Source organism: Nuphar pumila, chromosome 13 (genome assembly GCF_984573655.1).
Source record: "Nuphar pumila chromosome 13, dmNupPumi1.hap1.1, whole genome shotgun sequence".
Lineage (NCBI taxonomy): Eukaryota > Viridiplantae > Streptophyta > Magnoliopsida > Nymphaeales > Nymphaeaceae > Nuphar > Nuphar pumila.
The window spans coordinates 55,547,311-55,564,805 of record NC_143261.1 but is presented as its reverse complement, the minus strand read 5'-3'; the positions used below and the strand labels follow the sequence as shown (position 1 = coordinate 55,564,805).

General features: G+C 36.2%; 1 protein-coding gene across 1 annotated transcript in view; it reads left to right on the top strand.

Annotated features, from left to right (window-relative positions):
• Nucleotides 1-16,518, top strand: part of LOC149818443 (uncharacterized) — a 1,135,480-nt gene extending 1,118,962 nt beyond the window's left edge. The window contains exons 20-22 of the mRNA XM_089986219.1: nucleotides 7,600-7,706; nucleotides 8,366-8,492; nucleotides 16,492-16,518. Coding sequence (XP_089842345.1) covers nucleotides 7,600-7,706; nucleotides 8,366-8,492; nucleotides 16,492-16,518 — 261 coding nt within the window. The remainder of the gene's footprint in view (nucleotides 1-7,599; nucleotides 7,707-8,365; nucleotides 8,493-16,491) is intronic.
• The last annotated feature ends 977 nt before the right edge of the window (nucleotides 16,519-17,495 follow it).

Sequence of the window (17,495 nt, the reverse complement as noted above, 5' to 3'; positions counted from 1 at the left end):
AATTCGATCTCATCAAGTAAATAAAATTTTAGATCCATTTGTGACTCAAATGGATCCTATTAAAGTATAATAAATTTGTTTGGATCCACCTAAGACCCAAATGAATCTCATTTAAATAAATAGGATTTAAGTCCACTTATGACCCAAATGAATTTAATTATATATATATATATATATATATTAGTAGGTTGGATTTGGATTTAATGAGATCCAAATAGGTCTCACCAAAATCCAAATCCAAGCCCACATGTTTTCCTACTTAAAACTAAAAAGAAATTCAAAACCAAATTCTAATTTCAAGTTTTTCTTTCCACACTCGCCTTTGAAAATGTTTTTTCCCCCTACTTTTTTTCAAATCAAAAAGGTTTTCCCCCTTTCTAATTGGATTTTTTCCTTTTTTTCTTCCTATAAATACTCTACTCATGCCCCCTCTGCCCATTACATTCCCTCTCACCTGTATCATAAACTTCACTCATGCTCCCCTTCACCCTTCACTCTCCCCTCTCTCGTGTAAACCCAGCACCACCACCACCAGTCCACCACCACCACCACCACCACTGCCCATCTCTCTCCTGATTTTCGTCTTGCACCATACCATTGCCACCCGATTCTCTCCTTCCCACCAACTGGGCAGCCACCGATGGCACCCACCAGTGCCACCTTCACTGACTCCTGGTGACTGCTCTCAGCCGCTCCTGCTGAACAACCTCCTCTCTTTGTTGAAACACCCTGTTTTGCCTCACATAAAATAACAATTGAATAACATGCTTTTCATCATAGATACTATGCAGCATCTTTGATATGCATTTTATCATTCATCATAAGCATTTACACAGGCTTAAAACTACGAATAATTTCAGAAACATGCATATTCAAAAAACATGAGCCATATACATATATTTATTCATAAAATCTTGAAATGCACTCGTATTTAACTATTCATAAAATCCAAAATACATATGTTAGAATATGTTTGTAAAACCTGAACATATACGTGTCTTTTATTGAAAACATGTTCAAAATACTCACATATGGAAAATTTTGATACTTTTTTAACATATGCACATTCTTGTTTATGAAAAACAAATATTACTTAAATATATATTTTATCAAAAGGCATGCAACACAAACAATTTTTGAATATATATATATATAAACTATGTAATTATGAAAACCCCAAGCATTTCAAAAAACCTAAAACTACACATATATGTTAAAGTTATTATAAACCTACCTTGTAATGCATGTGGTCTCACGAGAAATAAAGAAATTTCAAAAAGGCCCTCGAGAATTCTCCTCGATTAGCATGACATTCATCGTATTTTATTGATGATCCAACTATGAGCGAGGACACGTATGCTAACCTCGGTTTCCAATCCGATGATGGTAGTGAAGAACAAGGTTGTGGCGAAGGTGACGACCACAAGCGGTAGGGTCAAGGTTGGCGAAATGACCTCGCTGAAGGAGGTGATGGCTTTTGGTGACATCGAGGTCAAACTCGTGCTCAACTCAGCTTGGCTAGGTTGAGTGCGGGTCAGCTGGACCGACCCAAGTTCGGTTCCCCAAACGTGAAAGTGGGCACCGACAGGCTCTGTTGAGCTCCGGTTGGTGAATTGAAGAAGAATGGAACTTGTGTTTGGAGATATGTGTTAGTTACAGTATATTGCTGCATTATGGTTGTTTTGTGAATTTCTCATCTGTTGGTGAATTCATATACGATAAGATGAAACACTTATTTCTTGGTTTGTGTTGTAATGGTGAATTCATATGTGATTCTATTTATATGCAAAATTATGTGTATGTGCATGCATTATGCATAAGAGCATGATGATGTCTTAATCTACCCCAACATTCTTGAGTGTGACTGATACTAAGTATTGTGAGTGCATGTGTGCACGTGCATGATTGGTTTGTAACATACTATTGGTGTGTCTGTTGTTGCTTTTCAGATATGGATTTTGATATGTTAAACAACTGAAGATATAGCTGTTATGCTAATATAAGATCTGTCTCTCTTTCTCTCCTTTTTTCGCTTGACTTGAACGAAGAGATTAGTAATGTCCCTTACCAAGGGAGCAGGTTTTACAACTCCACCGAACGAAATTGTGCAAAAACATGAAATTAAGGCTGATGCATTTATGCGAACTGCTAAGAATCATGCCAGCCATTAATGTATTATGAAGCTATAATATAGACTATGTTGGTCGCTTTCATTTGTGGTATTTTTCTGAATGTAGCCAGTTCATGAATGATTAAGCATATTTTCCCCTACTTCGTTGTGTTGAAGGTCATTTGTAAGGAGTGGAGTGGGAGAACAATGTCTACAGGAAGCACAAGGCTGGTGGTATGCTTATTTATGAAACCTACTCCTTATACATTTACTTATGGGAATATATTTATCCTGTTTTGTATAAAACTTCTCAGGTCTTGGGTGTTCCTTGGGAGGTAGATGATGAAGGTTTAAGGCAACACATGAGCCAATTTGGTGAATTGGTTGATGCAACAATTATTAAAGTAATTGTTCAGGCACTGTTACTGCTTTGTTTGTTTTGAAATAATTAACTTAACATTGTACTTGTTGTGCCTTATTTTAATTGATTTTCTGCTTCTATGGGTTGTGGAACAAAAAGGGCACCATTACCTTCAATTATTTGTCAATTGCTTTTCTGTGGATTCAAGCACATGCTATTGTTTACACCCTAGCTCATAACTTAAAAAAAAAAAAATGATGACTGTGAGCTCCGAGTCGAGCCATGTTCCGAGAAATGCTATCTTGATGGTGCTCATGGCACCCTGACAAAAAAAAAAATTTAAGTCCATACAATGTGTGTGAACCCCAAGGCGGGTTCGGGATTTTGAGAATCATCTTTGGTGCGATGACTCGCACAGGAAAATAATTGAGAAATCAAATATGAGATTTCTGAGGCTCTGGGTATACCTGAAAGAAGGTATATGTTACCAGACCCCTCATAGTGCGATAGCTCGCACTTGGTTATAAAGAAAATGTAAAATGAAATATAAAACCATTGAGACTCTGGGTATACCTGAAAGACGGTATATGTTACTGGATTCTCCAGGCTCTGGGTACACCTGAAAGATGGTGTATGTTACCGGATCCATGATCTACCTTGGAGAGGATAGGTGGTATGAGCTTCATGGACGTTCGTGTTTTCGTGAGAGTTAGGCATCTCACCGTATGGTCTCAGTTCACTACAATGTCTATGCCTGTGCTTACCCACAGGGTGAGAGTAAGATAAACATTAAATAATTTAAGTTGACTGAAAACTTATTCCTGAAGAATTATGTACTGTTGATATGACTTTCGTAAAACTTGTAGAATCTACAGCTTGTGCTAATGTGGATAAATGTATCTTTAGTTCAATCCTCTTTTGCACTGTATCATTAATTGAAAGCATAATCATTTTCTTAGAATGATATAAATTTCCATGCTAGTTATATCTGCAGTTGTTGCACATATTTGTACACAAAACACTGAGCACCACATATAAATATAATGCTTCTTACGCAGACAGGGGAGTCTGACCCCTTCTGCATTAAAATTTTTCAGGTAACGCATAATTGGAGCATCGTGGAGTCGTATTTGGAAGTAGTCAAGAGATCTCAGTTTTTCAGTGTTTCCTATTTGAACTCTGATTAGTAGATTTACATTTCTGTTATCGGTGATGCATAGACTATTTTCTAGATCACGAATTTATAAATCATGATGTTGTTTCTAAACCTGCTTTGATATCAACTATGTAACGACCTCAAATTCACCTCCGAAAATATATGATTTTTTTTAAAGAAAGTGAATGATGCTATAACTGATCTATGGTCCTGCTTCAACCAAACTAAGCTCTAAGAGGTCAACTTCTACGCAAGCACTAGCATTTATAGCCCATTAGAACTAAGTTCGCAAAAGAGACACCAAAGACAAGATCCCTTTGTCAAGATGAAAACGAAATACAACTTTTTTTTTAGTACTAAAAACATCCCACGAATCTAGGGTACATCACAGATTCACATCCCAACACACCAATCATCCATTTTAAACCATAATTTAAAATGAAATAGTTCAAACCAAAATTAAAAATTAATAAACTTTAACTTTAAGTTCATAAAGTTTAAATCAATCCCATAACATATAGAATCCAGCCATAATAAATTTTGCCATCTCTAGCAAAACTAGTCGCATCATCACCTACTCGATTAAGTTTGAGAACTCACAGTTCTCATACAAAATATTATATTATCCAATAGTAAAGAATAAAGTATAAATCCACTAAACATCAAGTTTAGAAAATATTTATGTGCACATAACGATTCAGATATGCTTGCAACATAAATAAATTTAAGCATACTTGCAATATCACATGATACAAAAATCGATGCATATATTATGCATATACAATACATGAACCAATGCAAATTGCATGAAAAGCTTTTATCTCTGTATAGAATGTTTCTTTTGAATGCATGTATATGTTTAATACAAACCAATTTAAGTTATTCTCCTAACCACTTCGCGGATACTAGCATGGGTAAAATTCTGAGGTCCAAGGTCGATCCCAACTATATCTTAATCATACACAATTATATTTTATTATGTACTAGGATCTCATATATGTTTCTCGATCGACTTCGAGCATCATCACCCAATGTCGTGACGGCAAGGCCTACACATCCTCCAACACCATTTTTCTTAATATACCAATATGCTACAGTTGAGCCAATCTCACGATCCTCGACAAAATGGTGGAAAATTTTCTACAATCATGGCTAGGAACATGAACCTCCATATCGGGTTCTTGGGACAAACAATGCAAATGTTGTTCAGTATCCTCATGGTCCCTCATGACCGTCATCCAAGGATCCCACCATCATCAGAGGACAATCAAAGAATCATATTATTGGTATATTGTTAAGGTCTCTTATACCTCTTTAAATTATCATACACTCTTTCCACAAAAACATAATGGATCTGTATATCCATAACATGCACCTCATCATGCATCATCTGATTGGGCTACCACCCTACTCAGTCATAACAGTGTATCATTATATGTCAATAAGTATAATTAATCATATGCATCATAAGACAATATAAATAATGCATTCACATGATTATTACAATAATATTTTACTCACACACAGCCTCAATAGGCCCATGTGTAGCTTAATCATAAGTCACAATACAATCTCATTCACCTTTCGAACCGTCTCATACATTCAAGTAAGCATTTTGCATTATGCGACATATCATGTTCACAAGCCACATACCATAATAACATATTATACATAATCATCATAAGCATATATAACATCACATTAGGCTATACATTATTATCATATTGCATATAATAAACCTGGTTCAAATCTGGAACCAATACATGCATGTAATTCGACACATCACATGCAAACTGGCAAAAACAATTTACATGCAAAACTGTAAAAACAAAATCTTACATGTTCTTAGAAGCTCAAACATAAATCATATAAAGTGATTCTGGATCTAAGATTTTAAATGTACATTCATATACACATTAGCTATCTACAAGAAGAAACCCTGACCTAAACCCATTCAGAGTCAAGAAATAATTTTTTTAGAAACATCGATTATTTTTTGTTCACTGAACAGTCTAGTCCGGTTTGATCTTTTCAAAGAAAAGTTAGTCATTCATCACACATAACGAAATAAATTCTAAATTTTTTACTATGGTTGGCTTGATATGTCTAACAGATGTCCCCAAAAACCCAGACTTAATTTTTTTTTTTAAATAATTAAAAATTTTGAAATACAGACTATTTATATTATTTAGCAAACTATTTTTTAGAAATTACAGATTCTGGACCAAAATTTCAAGATTTTTAATTCTTAAACTGTAAATAATCTGCCTACATGATTTTTATCGTGTGTTCTACCATATATAAGCTAACACATATAAAAATATCAACCATAAATCTAGAATAATTTGGGAGGTATAATTTTTACAAAAATATGCAGCCTACAAAGATTTTCTATCGGGACATAAATTTTGTGTCGACTTGCGGAGGTCATATCTCTAAACCCGAAACTCATTGAGCTCAATTTTTTTTTGAATTGCTTCTGTATGTCAGAAACATTTCTAAATTCATAATTTATGGGTTCATCGACTTGAAAACTATATTTTTCTTTACAACAGATCGAAATAAAAATACATAACAACATGCAGTTTTTAAGAAACACATCAAGAACTTTATGTTTTCATCCAAAACACTAAGAATATGCAACCAATGATTTTGACTCATAAAAAACATATCATATTTATACATAAATATATGTAAGCATGTTACATATATGTAACACAGAAGTATCATGCATATCATGAATTAAACACAATAACCAACATTTTTACTTAAGATAATATATTTTTCTCAAAATTGATTTTTGAAAAAGGATTTTGAGTTTATAAAAACATCCAAACAACTTTATAATCCATCAAAATCATATTAACTCCAGGCATAAACATATCCAGCATGTTACAAATATCAAATCTAACTTATAACATGAATTTAAATATGAATCTACATCATTTTTCATTAGAAAATAGGTTAAATCGCTTCTGCGAATTAAAATGGATATTATGAAAGCAAAATAGGGTTTTAAATATGAATATAATATAAATCGAACCATAGAAACACGATTTCATGTTTGATCGACCTATCCTAAATTCTAAACATGTTGAATAATGTAAAATCTTGTACCCTAATGTGAATAAAAATAAATAAAATACTGCACACGTGAATGAAGATCAAAATGCAACAAAGCTCTCTCGAAAACACGAAAGAGATCAAAAATTTCTTCCTTAACGCAAATGGTTGTTGTCTAAAGCCAAGGTACAAACCTTGTATCGGATCAAACACCTAAAAACAAAAGAAAAAATGAGTATGATGGGATATCAGATCAAACACCTAAAAAATGAGTTAATCCGAATGACTTTTGTTATCAGGAAAGTCCTTATTTCTCTAACTTGTTTATTGAAATGTTTGAAAATAGTAACAGAGTTTATTGCTTTGCTAGTGCTGACGTTGGTTTTCAAAAATGCTGTTTAACATCTATAAGACTTTAACAACACTTCTCAATTATTAATTGTGATATTTTTAATGACATTTATCTCATACTTCAAATGAGGTTTGCATATAATGTATATTATATATAATATATATTATATATAAAATATACATTATATTCTATGTTGTATATATAGTATTCTATGTTATATAACTTATATTAGTATTATTATATACGGGCTGAGCCAGGCTGTAGGCAGGGCACGGGCTGCCCGGCCCGGCCCAATCTACTAGCATTTAGTCGGATTGCTTTTTAAAATCGGATCCAACTCCGAATCCGATTTCGTGAAGGCCTTTGTTTGGAAATTTACAAGAAAACAGAGGCTATATGTGGAATGTCAGAAATGTGAGGCCCATGCCTGGAATAAGGGGTAAAATGTTGGCCTTAAATGGGATTTTCTCAAATAAATACGAAGGAGAGAGAGAGAGTACTCCAACATAAATACGACGACCAATTGAAAAAAACGTCGTTCCCTTGTTTCCTGGGAGAGAGAGAGAGAGATGCAGATCTTTGTGAAGACCCTGACGGGGAAGACGATCACTTTGGAGGTCGAGGGTAGCGATACCATCGAAAACGTCAAGGCCAAGATTCAGGTGCTTTAGAGGCACAGGAGATCACGCCTCCCTCTCTTTTTTTTCTCTCTCTTCGTGCCCTTTCTTCCTTTTTTTTTTCTTCTTTTCATTTTGTTGGGCGCTTTTGGTTTGTTGGTATTGCTTTTCCGAGGGATTTGTGTCAGGAGCAGGAGGAGAAACCGGTGCTCTGAGTATGAAATTTGGTTTTTCTTTTTCTTCTTTCTCATTTCGGACTACCGTTTTGCTGATTGGTAGTGACATGCCCATCTATTGATTCTCTCTCTTGATGGAAGGGCTCATGTTTTTGGCTCTTAATTTTCGTTTTATTTTTTGTGGTCTTGCTTTTAGAACAGAAAAAGGGTTCACAAATCCATCTTTTAGCTCCCCTTTGAAGGAATGTGTTGGGTTTTTGGATTACAAACTTTGCATGGATTAAGAAGTTGAGGTTTGGGCCTTTGTGTGGTTCGGCTGGTTTTCTGAGTTTCATCTTTTCGGTCTGATTTCTGAGACGGAGATTTGGTTTATGACGAACTAATGAGTTCCTTTCTGTTGTTCTTTTTGTTTTTCAATGGATTCTTTTGGTCCTATTCCCTCTTTTCAATGTTCCTTCCATTGTTTTCTTCTATTGGTTTTGTGGGTGATAGTCTAAATAGAGAATATGGGTGTTATGTTTTCTTCTGGATAAAGAAGGCATTCCCCCTGATCAGCAGAGGCTAATATTTGCAGAGAAGCAGTTGGAAGATGGGAGGACTCTTTCAGATTACAACATCCAGAAGGAGTCCACCCTTCACTTGGTTTTGAGGCTTAGGGTTGGAACGATGATCAAGGTGAAGACACTTACCGGGAAAGAAATAGAGATCGATATCGAGCCAACCGATACCATCGACAGGATCAAGAAGCGTATGGAAGAGAAGGAAGGCATCCCGCCTGTACAACAGAGGTGTGGTCTCTGTGTTTTTCACTGATTGCCGATGGGTTTATCCGATCACTTAGTTTAGAAAGAATTGTGTTTTCTTGGTTGAGCATTTGCGTGTAAGTTTTTGTTTCTAGTGTCCCTCTGATTTATCATCTTGTTATTTGGTTTCACATTGTTTAGCTGTTCTGGAATCTGAATTTCTCTTGTCAACCTTTAATTGGTTTGCTTGGTTATTTATATCTTAAATTTCTTCATTTGGTTTTCTATTCAGCTAATTTTCCTAACTGATGTTTCACTTTTTTTCTCCATCATCGGCATTACCGTTACTGTTATATGTTTCCTGCTTCTTCGATTGTCAAGCTGGGTAACTATCTTTAGTTGGGTTCAAACGTTGCACACCTTGGCTACTATAATGCAACTTTTAATAATCTAGCTATCAGTGTAATCAGTTGTTATCTGTGCATTTGATTGTCCCCTTGGATAGCTGTGCCCAGCTCCCCTCTTTTATAACTGGTTCATATGATCTGTTTCTCAGTTCTATCTATTTTTGTGTGCTGGTTGTAGTGATGGCATTTCATCTCATCCTCGCTGTAATATGTATGGTGTCTTTTGTAGGGGACACAATCGAGTTTTGTCCTGCTCGTACAAATACCTATCAGTGTACAGTGTACATGCTTTATTAAAGACGGATAATGTTAACTTTTTATCTAATTTTCTATTCATATTTTTTTTCTATAATTTGTCGTAGATGGCTTATTGGATTAGAAAGTTTTGGTGTTTGGGAAATTTTGACATTGACCTCCTTTCACTTTTATTTCTTGACATGTGCACATATTTTTGCAAAATAGGGTGAGATGTTGAGTTGCATGTTGTGTGTGTGTGTGTGCTCGCTTGTGCACATGTGTGTGGGTGTGTACATGTGTGTGTGTGTGTTGCGGGCATGTGTATGCATGGTTGACAAACCAAGAATCTCAGTCAAATCTCAGTTGACCTGCAACTCATGACTTGGCAAGTCAACTCAGCTGACTCGGGAGTTTTTTCTTAATATATTTAAAAGTACAATTTTTCATGAAATAAAACTATATATTTAAAATATTCAAAAAGTTATGAAAATGTAAAAAGAAGAAATATGATTAACATGAGAAATTAGAAGTCACATATCATGTCATTTTTAGTGGTTGTTTTGATAACCAAGTATATCTATAAGTACCAAATCAAGTACAAGTATGTCAATTAGATGCATGTGGAAAAAGTGTAGAATGCTGTAAAATAAAAAGGTATTGGATTTACAAATTTAATCACATGGGACATGGAGATATTCAATTAATTGCATCTACTGTTAGATTGCAGCGCATAGGGAGAAATCTGCCCATGTCAAAAATCACAACTTTTCGGTTGTAAAAGGACTTTTTCACCCTTCACACGTGAATTTCCTTTGATATGTGAACTTCCCTCTCAAATATCCAAATATGTGAATTTTCTCTTACACATTTGCGAATGTCCTTATGCTTTCACATTTGTGAATGTTCTGACCTTCACATGTGAATGTCCAAATGTCTTCCTGCTTGTGCTCTTATGTGATTTATAGTAAAAAGAGTTTGTTGAAAAAAACTGACTCTCCAAAAGCACGATGGGCATTTGGCAACACTTCAAAAGTATCACTAAAGCCTTTAGCAAAGCTTTTGCCTTTAGTACCGCTTCAAAAGTACATATTTGGGAGAAAATCGTAAAATAAAAGAACGCCGTTTGCATATTTTGGGATAAAATTTGCATATTTGAGAGGACATTTGCATAAAATTTGCTATCTCCCTGGTTATAATTTTGAACAGGGTGCCTAAGAGTGAAATTGGTCTGAACTTTTTAATCTCAATCTCCTAGGTTATTTAGGAAAGAGGACCAAGAGGGATTCACCCCCATCTCCCTGGCAAACATGAGTTTCTATAAAGATCGTTAAACACTGCCATAAAGTCTCTCTGGCATGCTGGCCAAGCCACCTTAAAAAATTCAACAAGGAATCCGTCCACCTACGGGGCCTTGTTGTTGAGGAGTTTTCATTTTGTTTGCTTGACTTCATCTACCAATAAACCCCTGTTCACGAAGTCTTGCACCCTCGAATCAAAACAACCCATGGGGGTCTCACTTATGTCAAGAGAGTCCTCACCCATATTGGAGGTAAAAAAAAGTCACTAACGTATTTTGTTGCCTCCCTTTAGATTTCATCATTCTCATAAAGATGCCCTCCAATTGACAAGGCCAAGTGAAGTTATTTCTTCTAGAGGAAGCGAAAGAACTTAGTGTTTTTATCGCCACAACACATCTAATGTACTTTGGATCTTTGCTTTCATTTAATCTCCTGCCTTGCTCTTCATTCTGATATATCATCGATCAATAGCTTTTTCCTGTCATTTAATCCCTCCACCTCATGTGCATCACCCCGCCATGCTGCCATCTCCCTCTGCATTAAACACAGTTCCTCTATCTGCTTGAATCTCACAACCCCTTCTCCTTTGGATCACTCAATTAATCAAGTTCTTATGTGGTTTATTTTTTTGTGAATATAAGAACAGCCTAAGCGGCTACCTGCGGGTGGGCTCACCATCCTTCTATGCTTTCAACCAGCTTTGGGTCCCTCAACTACCATAGTTCAAACTTGAACCTTCGATTGCTCATCCATCTTACCTCCCATTCGAGCATTATTGACGTGTGATCCGAAATGGATATAGGCGCCGCCCCATGGTGGCTCGTCCATCACGGAGTCGCTCCCACCACCCCTACTCACAATGAACCTTTCAAATTTCTGCATGCAAGGGTCTCTTTTCCTGACTGACTAGGTATAAATGTTACACCAACCTTGTGAAAATGGATTTCAGAAAAGAGATCTCAAGCCTAGAGGCACGTTCTTAAGATCGCTATCTTTAGAACTTCAATCGCCCCACTCCAGGAAGACCGAAGATGCGAAAAGGGGTTTGATGCGACTGAGTTCCCAGGATACAACTAGGCTTGAACCTCCAGAGAGTCACTGCTTCGCAAGGACAGATGATCTCTACCACACTTGTACTCTGCAAGCCAAATCGAGAAGAAGGAAGAAGAAGATTTTTTTTTTTTTGAGAGTCGTAAAATTCTTGTATATTCAAAAGACGAAATAGAAGATATTTATAGACTTTTAGAGAGGCCAAAACATTTTGCAATAAATGAGATTAATGGCCATAAATCTGACGGTTTGAAAATAGGACGAAAAAGACCTGAACGGTCACCCACCTTTGACTGTCAATCAAAGGCCTCCAAAACCGCCCAACAGTCACAATGCAACATTAACTCGATATGCATGCAACTTAAAGCTTTTCAAACGGCCAGATAACTCACACCGAAAAACAAAATGGATATTTTCACCTCATAAGCACCTCGCACCGCTGCGAGCGTGCAAAGTGCAAAGTGCCACATTGCGCCTCAAGCGCCCTTGCGCACGCGCGTGTGCGCGAACGGCGTCCGTTGCTGCACGATGCGCAGCAACGTCCGCAATCCACCTAAAGCATCAAGGCTTACCAAAGTAAAGAATAGATAACAAGCTCTCTATTTAAACCTCTTGAAAAACTTTTCTCTCTTAGATATGGGACTAAACTTTTTCAAAACTCTTTTGGTAGTAATCATTAATATTTTAAAACTTTCCTAATAATCCCCCACTAGTTTTAAAATATATTTGGCTTGCATAGAAACTTATGCATTAGTGAGAGTGTCTGCATGACTTGAACCCCCACTATTTGAAAGAAAACCTAAATTAACCAAGGTGCTAAGTGGACTTACCTTGAACTTAGCTCCTTATATTGTTAACGAAGTTTTCAATCATACATAGGTTTCAAAAAGTACGATTGTGTGGATTTCATGTTGGCACATTTAGAGCCTTGTGCTTTCCTGGATTCATGAGTGCTCTAGAGAATTGCCAATTCTCATAAGAAACAGCTCACATTTCTACACTCATATAGGTGAGTTTGTCTAGGTGTACTGTAACACACACCTTAGCCTTAAGGCCTACAAACTCATTAAGAGCTATTAGCTCAACCCTCATATTAGTTACATCTCATGAGCACACATCAATAATGGGCTTACATAAATATGCTCAATATCTGTCATTCACCAATTCGTTTCTCATTGAACCTATGCATGTGGGATCTCCAGCGCTCTAGGTTGGGTATCCTTAGGTGATGACTTAATTGGCTTAATTCCCATTCCCCTCGAAGTTTTATTGATGACATCTCTCGAAAGGCCTTTCGTAAATGGGTCTGCCAAGTTTTGACATGACTTCACATATTTCAATAAAATAATATTGTCATCAATCATTTGTTTTATAAAACTGTGTCTTAGACTAATATGTCTAGACTTCCCATTATATTTCATATTACCTGCTTTACATATAGCTGATTGGCTATCACAGAACATTGAAATAGCAGGTATAGGCTTCTCACCTAGTGGAATATCCACTAGCATATTTTTAAGTCATTCAACTTCTCTACAAGCAGATGCCCAAGCAATAAACTCAGATTCCATTGTAGAATGAGTTATACAGGTCTGTTTCTTAGACCCCCATGCAACTGCTCCTCCTCCAAGGGTAAAAACCCAACCACTCGTAGACTTGGAATCTTCAAAGTCAGTATTCCAACTTGCATCACTATACCCTTCAATAACAGCAGGAAACTCGGTATAGTGAATTCCATAGTCTAAAGTATGCTTTAGATATCTAAGAATCCTGTTCACTGCATTCTAGTGTTGATGACCAGGATTATTAGTGTATCTACACACTTTACTCATTGCATAGGCAATGTCAGGCCTTGTGCAGTTCATTGCATACATAAGGCTACCTACAACACTGGCATATTTTAATTGTTTAACACTAGCACCATCATTAGGAGTCAATTTCATATTTGGATCATATGGGGTGCATGCTGGTGAACTATTAAGATATCCATACTTTGTAAGAATTTTCTCAATATAATGTGATTGACATAATACAATGTCATCTTTATTTCTTATAATTTTGATTCCTAAAATAACATCTGCAACACCCAAGTCTTTCATACAAAACAAGGAAGATAAAAATCTTTTTGTTTGATTTATGCATTCACTATTGTTACCCAAAATAAGCATATCATCAACATATAAACAAATAATAATAATTGAGCTACTATCTACTTTACTGTAGACACATTTATCCACATCATGAATTTTAAAACCATTATGCACCAGAGAACTATCAAATTTTTCATGCCATTGCTTAGGGGCTTGCTTTAATCCATATAAGGATTTCTCAAGTTTGCAAACTTTGCGCTCTTGCCCTAGCACTACAAAACCTTCAGGTTGCTCCATATATATCTCTTCATCTAATTCTTCATTCAAAAAGGCCGTTTTCACGTCCATTTGATGAATTTGAAGCTTATATATGGCAGCCATGGCAATCAGAATTCTAATAGTAGATATTCTGGTTACAGGAGCAAAAGTATCAAAATAATCAATACCTTCTTTTTGTTTAAAACCTTTTGCAACCAAACATGCTTTAAATTTATCGATTGTACCATCAGCTTTTAATTTCTTTTTGAAAATCCATTTGCAGCCAATAGTTTTGCAACCAACAGGTAAATCCACTAATTTTCATATATTATTAGACATAATTGATTCTATTTCATCATTAATAGCTTCTCTCCAAAAGGCAGCATCTTGAGAAGACATAGCCTCTTGAAAAGACACAGGATCATTCTCAATTAGAAATGTATAAAAGTCAGAACCAAAATTAGTTGGTTTTCTAATGTGTTTATGAGTCTAACTTCAGTTTCTGGTTCATCAACACAATCATTAGAATATTCAATCATGTCATTTACAAGAAGTTCATCTACTATAATCCGGCTGCCATCAAGAAGAGAATCAAATGCATTTTTATGTTCTATGAAAGATGCATCTCTAGATTCTACAATAACATCATTAACAATGTCCAAAAATCTATATGCTTTACTATGTTTAGCATACCCAACAAATGCACATTTAAATGCTTTAGGTCCAACCTTCTTCCTTTTATTTTCTGAAATTTTAACATATGCTAAACAACCCCAAACACGAAAATAACTAAGATTAGGTTTCTTACCAAAACACAATTCATAAGGTGATTTATCAGATTTGGAATAAGGAACTCGATTAAGAATATAACAAACAGAAAGTATAGCCTCTCCTCATAAGTTGGAATGCAAACCCGTATTAAGCAGCATAGCATTCATCATTTCTACAAGTGTTCTGTTTTTCCTTTCTGCTACTCCATTTTGTTCAGGAGTTCTAGGAGCTGACGTTTGATGGATAATACCATTATCTTCACAGAATTTATCAAATTCTCCACCTAAGTATTCATCTCCTCTATCTGTTCTTAAATGTACAATATTTGTTTTAAACCTATTTTGTACTTCAGCTAGATAAAGAAGAAATTTGGAAAATGCTTCAGATTTATGTTTCAACAAATAAACATAACAAAATTTTGAGTAATCATCTATAAAGGTAATAAAGTACCTATTGCCACCACGACTCAAAACATTATCCATCGTACACACATCAGAATGCACTAATTCAAGCAATTAATAATTCTTTTCTACACTAGGAAACAGGAGTCTAGTTAGCTTAGTTTGAATGCATGTCTCACACTTATGTATATGTTTTATTCTCACATGACACGGAAGAAGACCAAAGTTATTCATATTATGAATGCAACGAGAATTTATATGTCCTAATCGTGAATGCCAAAGAAAATAGGAGTCAACCATATAAACAAAAGTAGTAGCTTCATTTATGCTCATCTTGAACATACCACCAGTGGCAAACCCTTTTCCTACAAAGATTTTTCCTTTGGTCACAGTTACAATCTCAGACTCAATAACAATCTTAAAACCATTTCGTGACAGGAGATCTGCAGAGATTAAATTTTTTCGAACTTCTGGAGCATAGTGGACATTCTCAAGTGTTAGGACTTTCCCGGAGGTGAACTTAATTTCCACACTCCCTTTTCCCAGCACTTTAGTTGAGGAAGAGTTTCCCATAAAGAGATTGCATCCTTCCCCCACTACTTCATACGACTTGAACAAGTTCCTATCGTTTGCCACATGAATAGTGCTTCCAGTATCCAGGTACCAGTCTTTATTTGCAGCCACCATAAAGGTTTCAGAGATTACAGCAACAAGCCTCTCCTCTGACTCATTTGGCTTAGGACCAGTCCTCTTCCGTTCTCTGCATTCTCTAGCAAAATGGCCAAACTTGCCATAAACATAACAACTAATTTTCTTTTTATCAGTTGGCTTTTTCCCTTTCACAAAATTCTTTTTGATTTTTTGGGTTTTCATGATTTTGCCACCCTTGTTACTAACAAAATTCACTTTAGGATAACCTTCTTTAGGACTCGAATTCTTTTTGTCACGAAGACGAGTCTCTTTCTCAATTCGGATGTCCTTAAGAAGGCCATCAAAAGTAATTTTCTCATTTTTATGTTTTAGGTGATTCTTATATTCTTTCCAGGAATCCGGCAGCTTCCCAATGATGACAGCAACTTGGAAGTCATCATCAAGATACATACCTTCTCCTTTGATCTTATAGGCCAGTATTTGCATCTCATGAATTTGAGCAAGTATAGGCTTATCATCAACAATAGAAAAATTAACATACTGATCTACGATAAACCTTTTGTTACCAGCATCTTCTGCATTGTACTTGATCTCGGAGAGCATTCCACAACTCTCCAGCCAACTCCAATGGTGAATACAAGTCAAAGAGAGAATCGGCTAAAGTGTTCAGGATATGCCCTTTACATCGGTAGTTGTCAGTAAACCACTTCTCTCGCTCTTTCTTCTGTTCTTCTGTCTCAACTTCTCCAGCAGCGACAGTGGGACAGGGCTTTTTGAGAACATAGTCAATATGCAGCTCGGATAGCAAGAAATAGACCTTTGATTGCCACCGCTTGAAGTTTGACCCATCAAATCGATCGAGTTTTTCGAGGTCACGGCTAAGCAGATTGATAGAGTTGGATGTCGAACCAGAGGCCATAATGAAGTTCTAAAATTGTTACACCAACCTTGTGAAAATGGATTTCAGAAAAGCGATCTCAAGCCTAGAGGCACGTTCTTAAGATCGCTATCTTTAGAACTTCAATCACCCCACTCCGGGAAGACCGAAGATGCGAAAAGGGGTTTGATGCGACTGAGTTCCCAGGATACAACTAGGCTTGAACCTCCAGAGAGTCACTGCTTTGCAAGGACAGATGATCTCTACTACACTTGTACTCTGCAAGCCAAATCGAGAAGAAGGAAGAAGATTTTTTTTTTTGAGAGTCGTAAAATTCTTGTATATTCAAAAGACGAAATAGAAGATATTATAGACTTTTAGAGAGGCCAAAATGTTTTGCGATAAATGAGATTAATGGCCATAAATCTGACGGTTTGAAAATAGGACGAAAAAGACCTGAACGGTCAGCCACCTTTGACTGTCAATCAAAGGCCTCCAAAACCGCCCAACAGTCACAATGCCACATTAACTCGATATGCATGCAACTTAAAGCTTTTCAAACGGTCAGATAACTCAAACCGAAAAACAAAACGGATATTTTCACCTCATAAGCACCTCACACCGCTGCGAGCGTGCAAAGTGCAAAGTGCCACATTGCGCCTCAAGCGCCCTTGCGCACGCGCGTGTGCGCGAACGGCGCGTCCGTTGCTGCACGATGCGCAGCAACGTCCGCAATCCACCTAAAGAATCAAGGCTTACCAAAGTAAAGAAGAGATAACAAGCTCTCTATTTAAACCTCTTGAAAAACTTTTCTCTCTTCGATATGGGACTAAACTTTTTCAAAACTCTTTTGGTAGTAATCATTAATATTTTAAAA